The 12,576-nt window shown below is 36.1% G+C and overlaps 1 protein-coding gene across 1 annotated transcript in view; it reads right to left on the bottom strand.

Moving 5' to 3' along the window:
- Positions 1-12,576, bottom strand: part of LOC103756797 (dynein heavy chain 5, axonemal) — a 153,905-nt gene that overhangs the window by 32,689 nt on the left and 108,640 nt on the right. The window contains exons 64-69 of the mRNA XM_025894875.2: positions 12,257-12,439; positions 9,179-9,349; positions 8,312-8,690; positions 6,944-7,215; positions 4,917-5,081; positions 160-427 (exon numbers count right to left, since the gene is read on the bottom strand). Of these exons, the coding sequence (XP_025750660.2) occupies positions 160-427; positions 4,917-5,081; positions 6,944-7,215; positions 8,312-8,690; positions 9,179-9,349; positions 12,257-12,439 (1,438 nt within the window). The remainder of the gene's footprint in view (positions 1-159; positions 428-4,916; positions 5,082-6,943; positions 7,216-8,311; positions 8,691-9,178; positions 9,350-12,256; positions 12,440-12,576) is intronic.

The raw sequence follows: 12,576 nt of genomic DNA, 5'->3' as shown, positions 1-12,576 counted from the left end.
AATATCCATTTTCTTCCCAAAAGAATCATGCTTTACACATTGCAAGACTGATTTAAACAGTGCTGTACTTAGCTGAAACACTGCAAAAAGTATAGGGATACTTAGTGGGTGGGGGGTGAAAAACAAGCCCCCAGACTCCAAAAAGGCATGGTTTCCTACCTTGAGGAGGTTCATTGGTAAATTTTATGGAGGACTGTAAAAGATTAATAGGAAACTCTGGGTGAGCCTCTGTAGTGATCCAGGTTCTGAAATCTTCACTAATAGATTCTATTGTTGTGATGGTGTCCATTAATTCACTAAGAAATTCCAAGCCAAGGTGGCAGTTCTGTAGAAGGAGCCATCCTCCATCTTGCATGCACTGATTTAACAGGTGTCTTGCATGGACTTCCTGGCCCTGACCCATTGAAATGGCACGACATGGAATGTTCTAGAATAAAAAAGAAAGTTTCTTTTATATGTAGTTCCTTAGAATGATTATACACATGATGTATTGCTTCCGTAGGTCCATGTGTAGTAACATTGTGTCACAAAGAAAAACATTATTATCAATAATTATATTAAAACAGAGTTAGGAAAAAAAAAGTAAAGCACTTCAAGTTCCTTTTATCTTCCACCTGCTGGAAAAAAACTACACCTACTGGACACAATATTTTTTTTGCTGATCTAACAAAGTCAATGGGATAAGACAGCAGAAACATTTTCCTATCCTTTTCCCCATTTTTCCAAATAAAGCAAGACATAAACACAGCAACATAGTTGCCTGACCATTCTATTTACTGTGATGTGGATTATCTTGAGAAGGGCAGATACTAAGGCTTCAGACAATAATTAATGCACAGAGTAAACCCAGCAATTCTGGTGTCTTCTCAGTGACTGAATATATTTTTTTCATCTGAAAGAGAACTACCAATGAAGCAGGTAGGACAGGAAAGATTAGTTCACATTTAATCATTCCTTGGGAAATATTCTGAATAGTTAAATGGCAGCTGTGGAGTCTCTGATTCAGAGGATTCTAGTTTGGTGATCTACTCGCTCTAGGAGATCTAGAGCAGATCTAGATTCAGAAAAGACAAAGCTTATACATGCAAACACAAGAATTCTGGAATTTTATGGAGTCTTTTTTCCAGAACCTATGGGAGAATAAAGCCAGTTGTTCAGAAAACCAGAAGATGATACAAGTTATCACGAGGGGAACTGAAAAAGACAAGGTGGCAATCGGGACCACACAAGTCTGTCAGTAAAGTGCAGGTAGATCCTCTCCTGCTTATTGTTCATACTACTCTTGTTAAGTAGGTAGCCCCCTGGCCTCAGTTGGCTGCCGGACTCCCACCAGGGAAAACCAGAACTATCAAACCCAGGTGAGCATGTTATTCTGTATACATGTTGAGGGCAAAAGAATTGATGAAGAGGCTTTGTTTCATGGACAGTTTCATGTTCAAGACCTACAGTCGAGTATCCCTCATGCTGTGAATGATGAGATGCATAAAGACTTATCAATCTGGGCCTGTCTTCAGCTGGCTGAGAGCTACAAAGGTTAATCTTGAGCTTTACTGCTACTGAGACTCTCTTACTGTGAAACAAAACAGAAGGAAGACATCCAGTTCTAAACAGTGTGGATGAGGCTACCCTACTTTTGGAGGAGAAGAAGATTAAGCGTATGTCACAAGCTGTGCTGGGTCATTTAGCCTTAGGGTCAGAGAATGGACCCTGACCTGATTTTACAAAACAGTATAAATATAGCTGCTGTGTATGATTCTTCACATCCTGGCAAGATTAGAGGAGAAGAGAATGCCAAAGATAAGAAAGCAGTTAAATCCTGTTGTCAGGTCAGTAAAACTTGAAACTGTAGCTAAAACAAGCAAGGCTAAACAGCCCATGAAGTTGACTTCATGATAGAGGAGTAAAAAATTTTATCTTTTCTAAGATACATCTGAGTACAGCTAGCACTCCCATAAGTCAAAGACTGTGACTACTCCTGTATGAGTGCATAAATATTCAGATGATACATTATTTCCTAACAAAGCATCTACTCATAATTTGCACTTCTCAGCAAGGTTATCTCCCAAATGTACAATCATTAAAGGTTATAGAAACATCAAGAGAAGGAAAAAATATTTTTCAGTATGGATTGTCCTCATTTTACTCCTTCTGAAAGAACTCTAACGAAATGCCAGCATACAGAATGCTTCTTTCAACAGTGAGTCATACCAATACATCTGTGTCATCTTAGTACGCTGCTATCCAGATGAAAATACTAGCATTTTAGTCACTACAGTGGCCCTGACAGTTCTTTTGAAGGTTCTGTACATAATTCCTGAAAAGAAGAAACTCTCTCTACAATAAAAAAAATCTGGGTTTTAATGGAGTCAAAGTGCTAGGAACAATAAACTTAATTTTATTACAGAAAGTTAAATTTTCACTCCATCTTCAAGTGAAAGTAAAGGGGGAAGGAATGCAACTAGTTTTAAGATAGAGCTTGTTTGGTTTATAAAAAAGGTTATGTAGCTCAGTAGTCACAGACATTGTTTCCATTTTTTGGGGAGAAGGCCATCTCAACAACTAAATTTTAGAGTGAAAAGTAAATTCTGGACACAAATTTGAACATTTCTAACTGCAGATAATTGATTTATATTGTTAATATTATACTTAGAGGTGCCATCAGTACTGAAAATCAATTTTAAGACTACAAGTCATGCCTGTAAAAAGGAAATCCTTGAAAAGTAGGCCCAGCATGTATTTTGGAAGCTTTTTATCATTAAGAAGAAAAACACCAAACAACAACAGCCCCCCAGTGAATAGGATACTTTGGAGGTATAGAATCGCATATATACCAAGATGAGATCCTTGGTACAGCTAACCCATGTTAAAGATTTAGTGCGGAAAAAAGCAGAGAAAGCCCAAAGAAAGACAGGAACTAAGTACACTTTGTTGACAGACTAGCAAAGTAAACCCAAAGCCCTCTTGCAAATGTTTCTGGAAACTGTAAATTATTTCTGGATATATTTTTCAAATCTAGAGAACTACTGAAGTGCTCCTCAAGTTCCACAATCTTAATATACATTTTTATTTTAAAAAATATCTGTATCTGTAGTTTGATTTGCAGAATTTGGATGGCTTTTGAAACTTGAAAGGTTTCTATATGCTGTGGGGTTAGATCTTTACTTCAAGAGATGAGGCAAGAACTTTACAGCTAAACATTGTGGTTGACTTTTCATTTACAGTTGACATCATAGTTGAACGTCAGGTTATGACAGCTTAGCTGATGTTGCCTTGCTCATAAACCATGTGTGAATAAATAAGGCAATCCCTTTAGCTCTTTTGCAACCTCACTTTCTATTTATTCTATGCACATTTCCTTAAAGCATGAAAACTTATTAAGACTGTCCACTGCAATATACCTTTTGGACTGACAGCAAAAACTTCTGTATTTTAACAGTCACGATCACAGAGCACCTTCTACCTACCAGCACTTCCCCAGACAGGCTAAGGTCTTGCTTAAGATTTGACAGAATGGGAAAGCATTCTATTCCACTCCTTGCAATAGTGGCTATAAGCAACTGGCTGACTTGTTAGGAGATTAGTGTTCGCCGTCCCCTCGCATGGCCAATGGGATAAAAATACTCAACTTCTCAATGCAAGTCAGGGTTAAGTTCCAGTTGTATGCTCTGAATTGCTTTCAACTGAGTCAGTCTTTACTGATTAGAGAAACTAACTCCTACTGGAGTACCCATCTAGAAGCCCATTTCACAGGATACATATGTTGAAGAACCGGACAGGTAAATGAAAACATCATCACAAAGGTGACACTCCATTTGTATTCATACCATATGCCATGAAAACAGGAATCCAAACATGGTCATCTAATGTGTTTGCTTGGAATTGAAAAACAACTAAAAAAAATTTGCCATTTCTAGTATATAAATATTCTTGTAGTTAATTTCAAATATTCTACAAAGTCAAAATGGTTTTTAAAATAGAATTTTTTGTGATGCATTTTTACAGTGCATTGCTTCCAATAAGCCTAAAAATCCTGCTCACCCAACTACTGTTTTTGTCCCTCCCTATATTTGTGTATTTGTGTCTGTCTGTTTGCACAGTTCTGGGAGATGAGATTAACAGCTTCAGAATAAAGATTCCTAAATCTAAACACTTAAATGAGAGTTAGAGCATTAGCTGTCTTCAACACAGACAGACAAATAAGAGTCCTGATTTTCAGAGAGAACAAGTATCTACAAATTCTAATTAATAAGCTAAAGAGATTTATGGGTGTTCCCCACTTCTGCAAGTATGTCTTACTTAGTGTATACCAAAATCCTGCACCATTAAATGAAGATGCATTCTAACAAGGAGGAAAATTTATGGAAATCCACTGTAAATAACTTGTTCTTGGGAAAATTTTACATTCATCTATGCTGTGAACCATAAAACAAAGCACAGAGTGCCTTAAAGTGATGTTATTATGTAAGAAATATTAACTGTCCCCATCAAGTGAACAGATTGAATTGTAGGGTCTTCAAGTTAATTTCTTTTGTCACCATATTTATGATTATTTTTCCGTATCTTCCTGTGATTGTTCTTGCTCCCAGCTCCTACAGTGAATGCAACACAATGTAAACCACAAATATTGTTTTGTTTTCACAGCTCAGTACTTTTCCTAAGTAATGGACTATCATAATCTGCTGGATAAAGATGGAGGGCTCACTGGAATCAAACAACTGTAAAAAGCAAGACTGTAATATTTCCATTTCCTAGTAATTTCATTTTGGCTACTAGTCAAAAATTAACTTTCATTGAACACTAGTATGAATACAAACATCATCATCTGAACTTCTATAAAATGTGGAAATATCATTTCTAGTGCAAAGGACAGTTAAAATTGTCTTTATCAGCTTCAGACAACTCAGTTTAGAGGATACCTTTGATTTTGCAAGACGTTCTATACTTTCAGTGGGGTCAGATCCCACTGATAAAAGGCATGTCAAAGGTGTTCGACAGTCACTTTCTGTCCACATTGCTTCCATTTCAAGAATAAATCCTTCTGCATATTTTCCTCCAAGAGATTCTGCAATGTAGTGTCGAGCCTGAAAAAGAAAAAAAGGTAGGTACCAGAAATATATATACCTTTACTTTTTTTAATTTAGCATTAATCATTGATGTGGAATTTACCAATACCTACATTGGAAGGCAATGACTTTCTAAACTTTCATTTTCAACTTTGCTGTAGCAGAAGTTACAGTCCACAGGAGGCAACCACTGGAATTCTCAGATAGCAAACTTCAAAGAAAAAGAAAGAATTCTGCTCACACACCAGCCATCCTGTGAATATTGTTGCTAGAGGATGCTAAATGCTTTTTTTTCTAAAGAACAAGAAAAATCTATGCAGAATAGATCCACTGTTGGCTCTGAGGAACAGCCCAGATATTGCCCCTAAATTACTGACTGTTAAAACTTGGTGGGTAGCCAAAGAAAAGCGTTTCTCTATACCAGTTCCATTCTTAGCTCCTCTAAGCATGTATTGCTGACACTGTCTCTACAGCATAGTGGATTAGACAGATCTCTCATCTGACCCAGTTACTATCTGCCATATATTTGTTGGAACTTCAAACAAATTCTCCTGTCCAGTGGTTATCCAATTCAAGTCTCTTACATTGAATATCTCTTTCTACAAAACATAAACACAGCTCAGACTTTATCCTTAAAGGTCAAAATTTCCCTACGCCTCTATTTTCTTCTTTTCTAAGGCATTTTCTAAAAGAACTTCTAAAGCTACCCTGGAGTATGAAATTCTTTTTTGACTGATGTGATTTCCTAGCTGTGCAATGAGTAGCACAGATTCAGAGACATCTATGATGGAGAGAAAACACCAAGGAACAAGGTGGACTGAGGAAGACATCAATTGCAGAAAAAAATAACTTAGTCATCCACTATTAAGTGTGACTTCTGTCCTAGCAGAGGCAGGTAAAATTTATAATACTTGGGAAAACACAGTAGGGAAAGAAGAGATAAAGGAGATAGTAACAAAAACTTTCCCTCTTTCCTCAAAAAATAAAATAATGACATTTTTTGCAACCATTGTTCCGAGACAGTGTTTCTCAAAGATGGTTGGGCAAGACAGTAAGATAAATAAGCAGTACAGCTTTATTATTTTGCTCTGTTTAAATTGTGGCAGATGGAGATCCCATACTTCTCTACTGCTTACCAGCTGCAGAATAGAAAAGGAAAAAGGATGGAGGGAGTCTTGTTGAAAAAGAGGTCCATGAAAAAATGATGTCCCCTAAAACCAACATGGATGCTATCGCAGCATGCAACATGTAAAGTTGAGATATGCAGGAAAGGAAAAGTATTACTTTACATTATAAAGACAAAAAAAAAAAAAAGTGAAAAGAGGATACTCATAGGCTCATATATCTCTTTTACACCTTCATAGAAAAGAAAACTCCAAACATCACAGACTGTGGAGAAACTGCTAGTCTATTGCAGATTCTTTTATATTTACCATGAGACTGTCTTAATTATTACTTCCTCCATATGGATGGGAAGTAAACAGTTTATCTGCTATTTTAGTGCACCTGTCATAAAAGTGAACTGTTCTCTTTCCACTTCTTCCATAAAAAAAACCCAGGAATGTATCTCTTGATTCACCAGATGAATGCAACTACTTTACAGGTTTCATGACCTGACTTTAGAAGAGCCACACAAAAACAATGGTATTCTTACAGCTCCAGCACAGTTTATTTCATGTTCTGCTTTCCAATTCATAGCAATTAAATAAATTAGTATTTTCACACGTATTTATTACGAGGATTTCAATATCTGATTTTTTAAAATAGCTCACTCAGCAACAAATAGTATGATAACAACAATTCAGAGAATGTAAGTTTGGAACTAGCAGTTCTACAGGAGATGCCACATGGCATAACTATTGTACAAAAGCATATCTTACCTGGGCAACAGTATGATCCGGGCACCAGCTACGGACAAGGAGCAACTTACGGAATTGATCCAGTAAGTTGTCATAGCCATCAGGAATAACAGCTTTTTCAGGTGCTTCTTCATCAAACCAAGCTTTCCAAGACTTCTCATTCTTAACAATTTGCACCAGAAGTTGATTGAAAGGGTACAAATTAGATAACTGCACGAGATTGAGCCATGTCATGTCAAGGATCCACTTTTTTGGTTTTGGTTCCACAGAATTCATATCCAAGCTGGCACCTCCTGCAAAGTGAAACGTATTGTAGAGGAAAACATTGTTAAACAGAAAAAATGACAAGTAATAAAAAATACTTATTTATATAATTTATGGAGTACAAATCCATGTAAATCAGGACTTAGAGGCCTAGAATTTGCATGGAAGAATCATTTAACAAAGACCCATTGGAGAACCTCCCTCAGTTCCTCCCAAAGCTGATATCCCAGTAATTTTTGTGCTGCTCCCTCTGCATCTGTAGAGTTGAAATAAAACTTGACTACCTAAAATGATACTCAAACCCAGGTCTTCAGACCAGATGTAGAAAGAACCTATGGTTAGCAGAGTCTCCCTTCCCTGAGACTAAAGAATAAGAAAGCACATAGTGCATTCATTTCCAGGACTGTGCAACTTCAACAGCCTTTTAGCTCAACCATCACTCATCGTCATGCCCATTTGCACCTCCAACACAGCTGAGCCACAGCTGAACAGTAAATCAGTGTTTGCCAAACAAACTGAAATATTCAGATGCCAAGTACCTGACTGCACTTATCTTTGTACCAGATTGCACTTATCATATCTAGGAGACCATGGGGTCAACCCCCATACAATTTTATAAACCTTACTAAAATTTTTCTTTTTCATTGTGCCTAAGTACTGACATACAGTGGTGGCACAATGTAATACAATATAACAGTGTTTTACAACATGTAACAGACTTCCCCTTTTTTATACTGATACATAACCATGGTAAAGAGTCCTCATGCATTCACATGCTTGCTCATCAGCGATCAAGAGAGCTTTTGCTTTTTGTCTACAATCTCAGACATAGGTATGTGACAACTTGAAAAAGAGGCAGATGAAAAAGAGACAATAGATTCTCTCACAAAGTAATGGACTTTTTTTCCCCTGTTTTGCAGTGTAAAGCAATTACAATAATCCTCATCTAAGCATTATTTTTATAACAAGTTATCTATATTGCTCTTGTTTTGGAAAATTTGTCTCTTAATTCCCTCTTAGGCTATATATGCTTTCATTCACCAGTTAAAAACCAGAGATATATTGTTAAGGCAAGCACTATCATTAGCAGGCATGTGTGAACAAGAACATTTTTAGAGAAATTACCTTTTATCAATGTCTCAAACTCAGCATGTGAAATTTTCTTGGCCTGCAAGTCAATCGTCAGTGCCAGAAGCAATGTAAACAGGAATCTGTGATTTTCATACAGCCCTCGAACTGTGTACTTGAAGACTTCATAGGTGAGATGCTCGATTATATATATTACCCTTTTTGCTGTGATCTGAGATTTCCGAGATCTTTCCACTGATAGGTCAAAAATGCCAAGGAACTGCCGTAAGGATGTTTGGTACATGACATTAACCGAGCTCATTTCCACAATTAGGAAATAAAGGATGCTACCACGACCTGCAACAGGACGATACTCTTCACGTGCAGTATTGATTTTCACCTCGGTTTGCATTGCTATGCTTATTTTTTCACTGACCTTAAAATTAATGAAAAAGACCATGAAGATTAAGTTGTGTCACTTGTAGTTTATACTGCACAGGCAAAAAGAAAAGGTCTTGATTAAAACCATAATAGTATTTTCAGTTGAGCTTTGCTTCCCTCTGTCAGTGTTTCAACAAAGACATTGTGTCTTCTTTTGTTACAACACTTAGCACAGTGGGAATTGATTCGAACTTACACCTGCAAAATATGGCTGGAATATAAAACAGTATCCAAGTAACAGTTTAATTTTGTAACATTTTATGTAGAAAAATTACAGTGCTTCCACTACTTATTTTTTAAGAAGTCAGACCTTATATAGTGTCTCTGAATGAAAAAAAAAAAAAAACAAAACCAAAAAAAACCAGTCCAAAACAAAAAAAAACCCAAACAAAAAACCAAACCAAAATAAAAAATTCCAAACAAGAACAAAAATCTGTCTACATATACCATATAAATTACAATTACAGTGCATTATAAATTCACCTCTTCTGCTGTTGTTTTAGTGATCTTTAGGACTTCTATTAGAGACTCATCTTCAACCAATGAGCCTTCCATACTGGTTAGACGGCAGAGTAGATTATCTTCAAGCTCCTGCATTTTCCTCTTGTTAGATGTCACTTGTTCCATCAGTTTGATTCTTTCTGCCTCCAGTTCCTGTATTCAGAAAATTTCCTTAGAATATTTAAAATTAATTCAAAGAAAGACTCCTTATAAAAAAAAACATGATTTCACGCATGTCAGATTGGAGTATTTGTTGCCTTTTCCGTGAAATACATAAATATTACAAAATATTTCTGTAGTAAAGCAATTTATATGTATACTGAATATATACAAAATTAATTCATATGTACACTGTATTTATTTGATTAATGCAGCATACTGGGGAATGAAAACACCAGAATTACCAAGAAAAGCTTCCTCACAGTAAGATGCAAAAAGCACTAAAGCCAGTTTCCAATGCGAAGTGACAAAAGCCACATTACATTAAGTACTTAAAATAAGATCAGACCAAGGACATGCATTGTATGGATGGATTTTACAGTGTGAGCCAAGCTGACTGGATGACCTTTTCCATTTCTAATTTCTACGATTCTGTGATTTTGAAAGATACCATCCTCTACTGCTTATAAAATAGGAAATGTTTCAAATATTATTTATGTCATATGGAATTTTTATGCCATTTCTACAAGACAGACAATGACAAGGGAACAACGACGTACAAGTCAGCACAATGCCAAATGAAATGAGGTATCTGTACTGCACAGTCCAACACAGCTTAGGGATACTCTTGCTGGCTACCTTTATTTAATCAATCAAGTCAACCTTCTTGTAAGAAATGGGTAGTTAATAATAGTCTACCTACAGCTATAGCTTCAGTTTATTCTCATTCTCGTCAACATGCCAAGTTAGAGAGAAAAGGAGATGTACAGAGTTATACAGTAGGGGAGGGGTTCTCCCATATTTCAAAGTGACATATTTCTTTAGTTTCACAAACTTCTGATTTGGAAACCTGTTTGAAATATGGTCTAGGGCTATAGAATGTAGCTTCTATGGAAGCTACAAGTAACTGCATTCCAAAAAGAGGAGAATGACTTAAGCATCAGTCATTCAGCTTCAAATTTTCTGCATTTACTTCTTTTTCTATGCCCCTAACTCAAAATAAAAGATTCAAACTACACAAAAGGAATAGTTCTACTGAACACTCAAACATGCACTTAAGCACATGCTTAAATTCCATGTAAGGATGTGTTTTGTTTAATAATAGACACTCTACCCATTCGATTTGTAAGCCTGTAAAAGGTATCTTTTGGAATTAGCAAATATACCAGATGCAAGTCTTGTTTGCAAGAGAATTTCATAACCACATTTGAAACATAAAAAAACACCTCTTCTGAACACAAATAGTGGCAGCAACTTCATTATCAAAGTATAAAAAGATGCTGATTTTTTTTTCATATAGTCACAGGAGTAATCTATAAAGCTGAGAAAAATAAACATTTCTTGGATCATATTTCATTGATCGCTATTGATCTTTAAGAATGTCTTAGTTCCTTTAATCTGTTACTTTAGCTCCATCATAAAATCATGTCTTTGTAATATAAAACCCGTTCTTCAGAATCTTTGTTCATATTCTGTTTTTTCTTTGAACTAAATTTATTAGAATCCCATTGGCTCTGGCTATCTACACCACGATGTTCATCTCTTGAGACAGAAGAGACACAACAAACATGAAGTCTTCATATCTGCTAAAGAGAGAAGTTTAATAAATGTTGATCAGCTGCAACCATGATCCTGTGCAGCAAGTAGTGCTGATACTAATCAGGTACCTTTGCAGCGCTCTTTAGCTGATGGAAAGCACTGGATTAATATTTTTCAGTGACTATATTTTTGACCCAAAATGCAGTCTAGGTGTGGTTACATACATTCAATATGAATTCTCTAGTAGTTCTGTCCAGGAAAAAACCAAAACCACAGAGCAACTGTACCTCTGTGTGGAGAGAGGAGTTTTAAATGTAGGTCATGAGAAATTTATTTAACTTATTTCTTGATTTAGACCTCCCCGGCCCATCAGAGGTAAGTAGTTGCTGTTCAATATTGCTTACGTAAACATATATCTACTGGATTAAAGACTAAAATTTTTGCATCCATAGCATTTGTCCCACCCTGTTAATGCACAGCTTTTTCTCCAGTACCTGCTGTTATAGTTTTTCCATTTTTCATGGAACAATTCACAGGAAGTTTGTGTATAGCAATGACTTTCCAGCCTCTGGTTTTGACTGTCAGACTGAAGGATGAGCACTTAAATTTCAGTCCTTACTTCAGCAAATGCTCATTTGAGCAAAGTGGAAGGGTGTTGGCTGGAGAAAATGACAGCAACACTAAAGCACACTGGTTAGCAAATGCTTTGGGAAATCAAAGAAGATGGAATGAATTCCCTTAAAGTAGGGAACTGCTCTCACATGAGCAAGCCTACCTGAGATACTTACTGAAAGCAGCAGCTCTACTAATCCAAACAGGTTTTTTTCCTCTCACCTGAGAGAGGATTTTCCTCCTTATATTTACTCCCACATAATCAATGCAAATTTCAGTAAGAGCATAGTCAAGTCAGCATTCAGGGCTCCTTAAGAATCTTTATCTCCTTGCACACTAGAGCCTGGCTGGCAAAAATAGTTCAAGTTCATAAGCATTTTTTCATGTAATTCAAATTAAGTTTAAAAAGGAATTCAGAAATAAAAGAGATTTCTGATGCAACAAGAAGCCCTTGCTATATATGAAGGAATAAGGATATTTTATGTATGTCATGTACATGCTTGTGATGTATTTTTAATGAATAACTTTCTTCTCTTTCCAAGGCCAGATCTTAAAATAAATGTTTAGGTTCCTCCATTCAATTAAAAAACATCTCCACGTTGTCTTTCAGCAAATGTACAGCCCTTAAACCTTCATTCAAAATTTTGTTCTTGTATTTGATTTCAACCATGATGTTGAATATATATGCACTCACAGTGCAGACATTGAACAAGCCTTCCATCTATACAGATACTGCAAGCTATTACATACCTGTTTTTCTGTGAGGATGACACGGCCAAGGAGCTGATCTTCCAGCCCTTTCATAGTAACAGTAAAGTCAATCACAGTTGTTCTTGCACTGATTTCTGGAGTATAGACAGGATTAGCCAATTTGGTTGTCATATAGAGGGCAAACCCATTCGTCAGATCTACCTCCTTGTCACCTACTTTCACCTGAAAACAGAACATATTAGTCAATTTTCAAAAGCTGAATTCAGAAAAAAAAAGTTATTTTATCCAATGAAAAATTTATGAACTCTTTTTTTTTTTTTTACATTTTAATGTACACTTTTTAAACTTTCTGCTTAATG

The sequence above is a fragment of the Manacus vitellinus genome, unplaced genomic scaffold (assembly GCF_001715985.3).
Source record: "Manacus vitellinus isolate BGI_N305 unplaced genomic scaffold, ASM171598v3 scaffold_17_pilon, whole genome shotgun sequence".
Lineage (NCBI taxonomy): Eukaryota > Metazoa > Chordata > Aves > Passeriformes > Pipridae > Manacus > Manacus vitellinus.
Note: the sequence above shows the minus strand (reverse complement) of the source record. Positions and strands in the feature narration are given on the sequence as shown.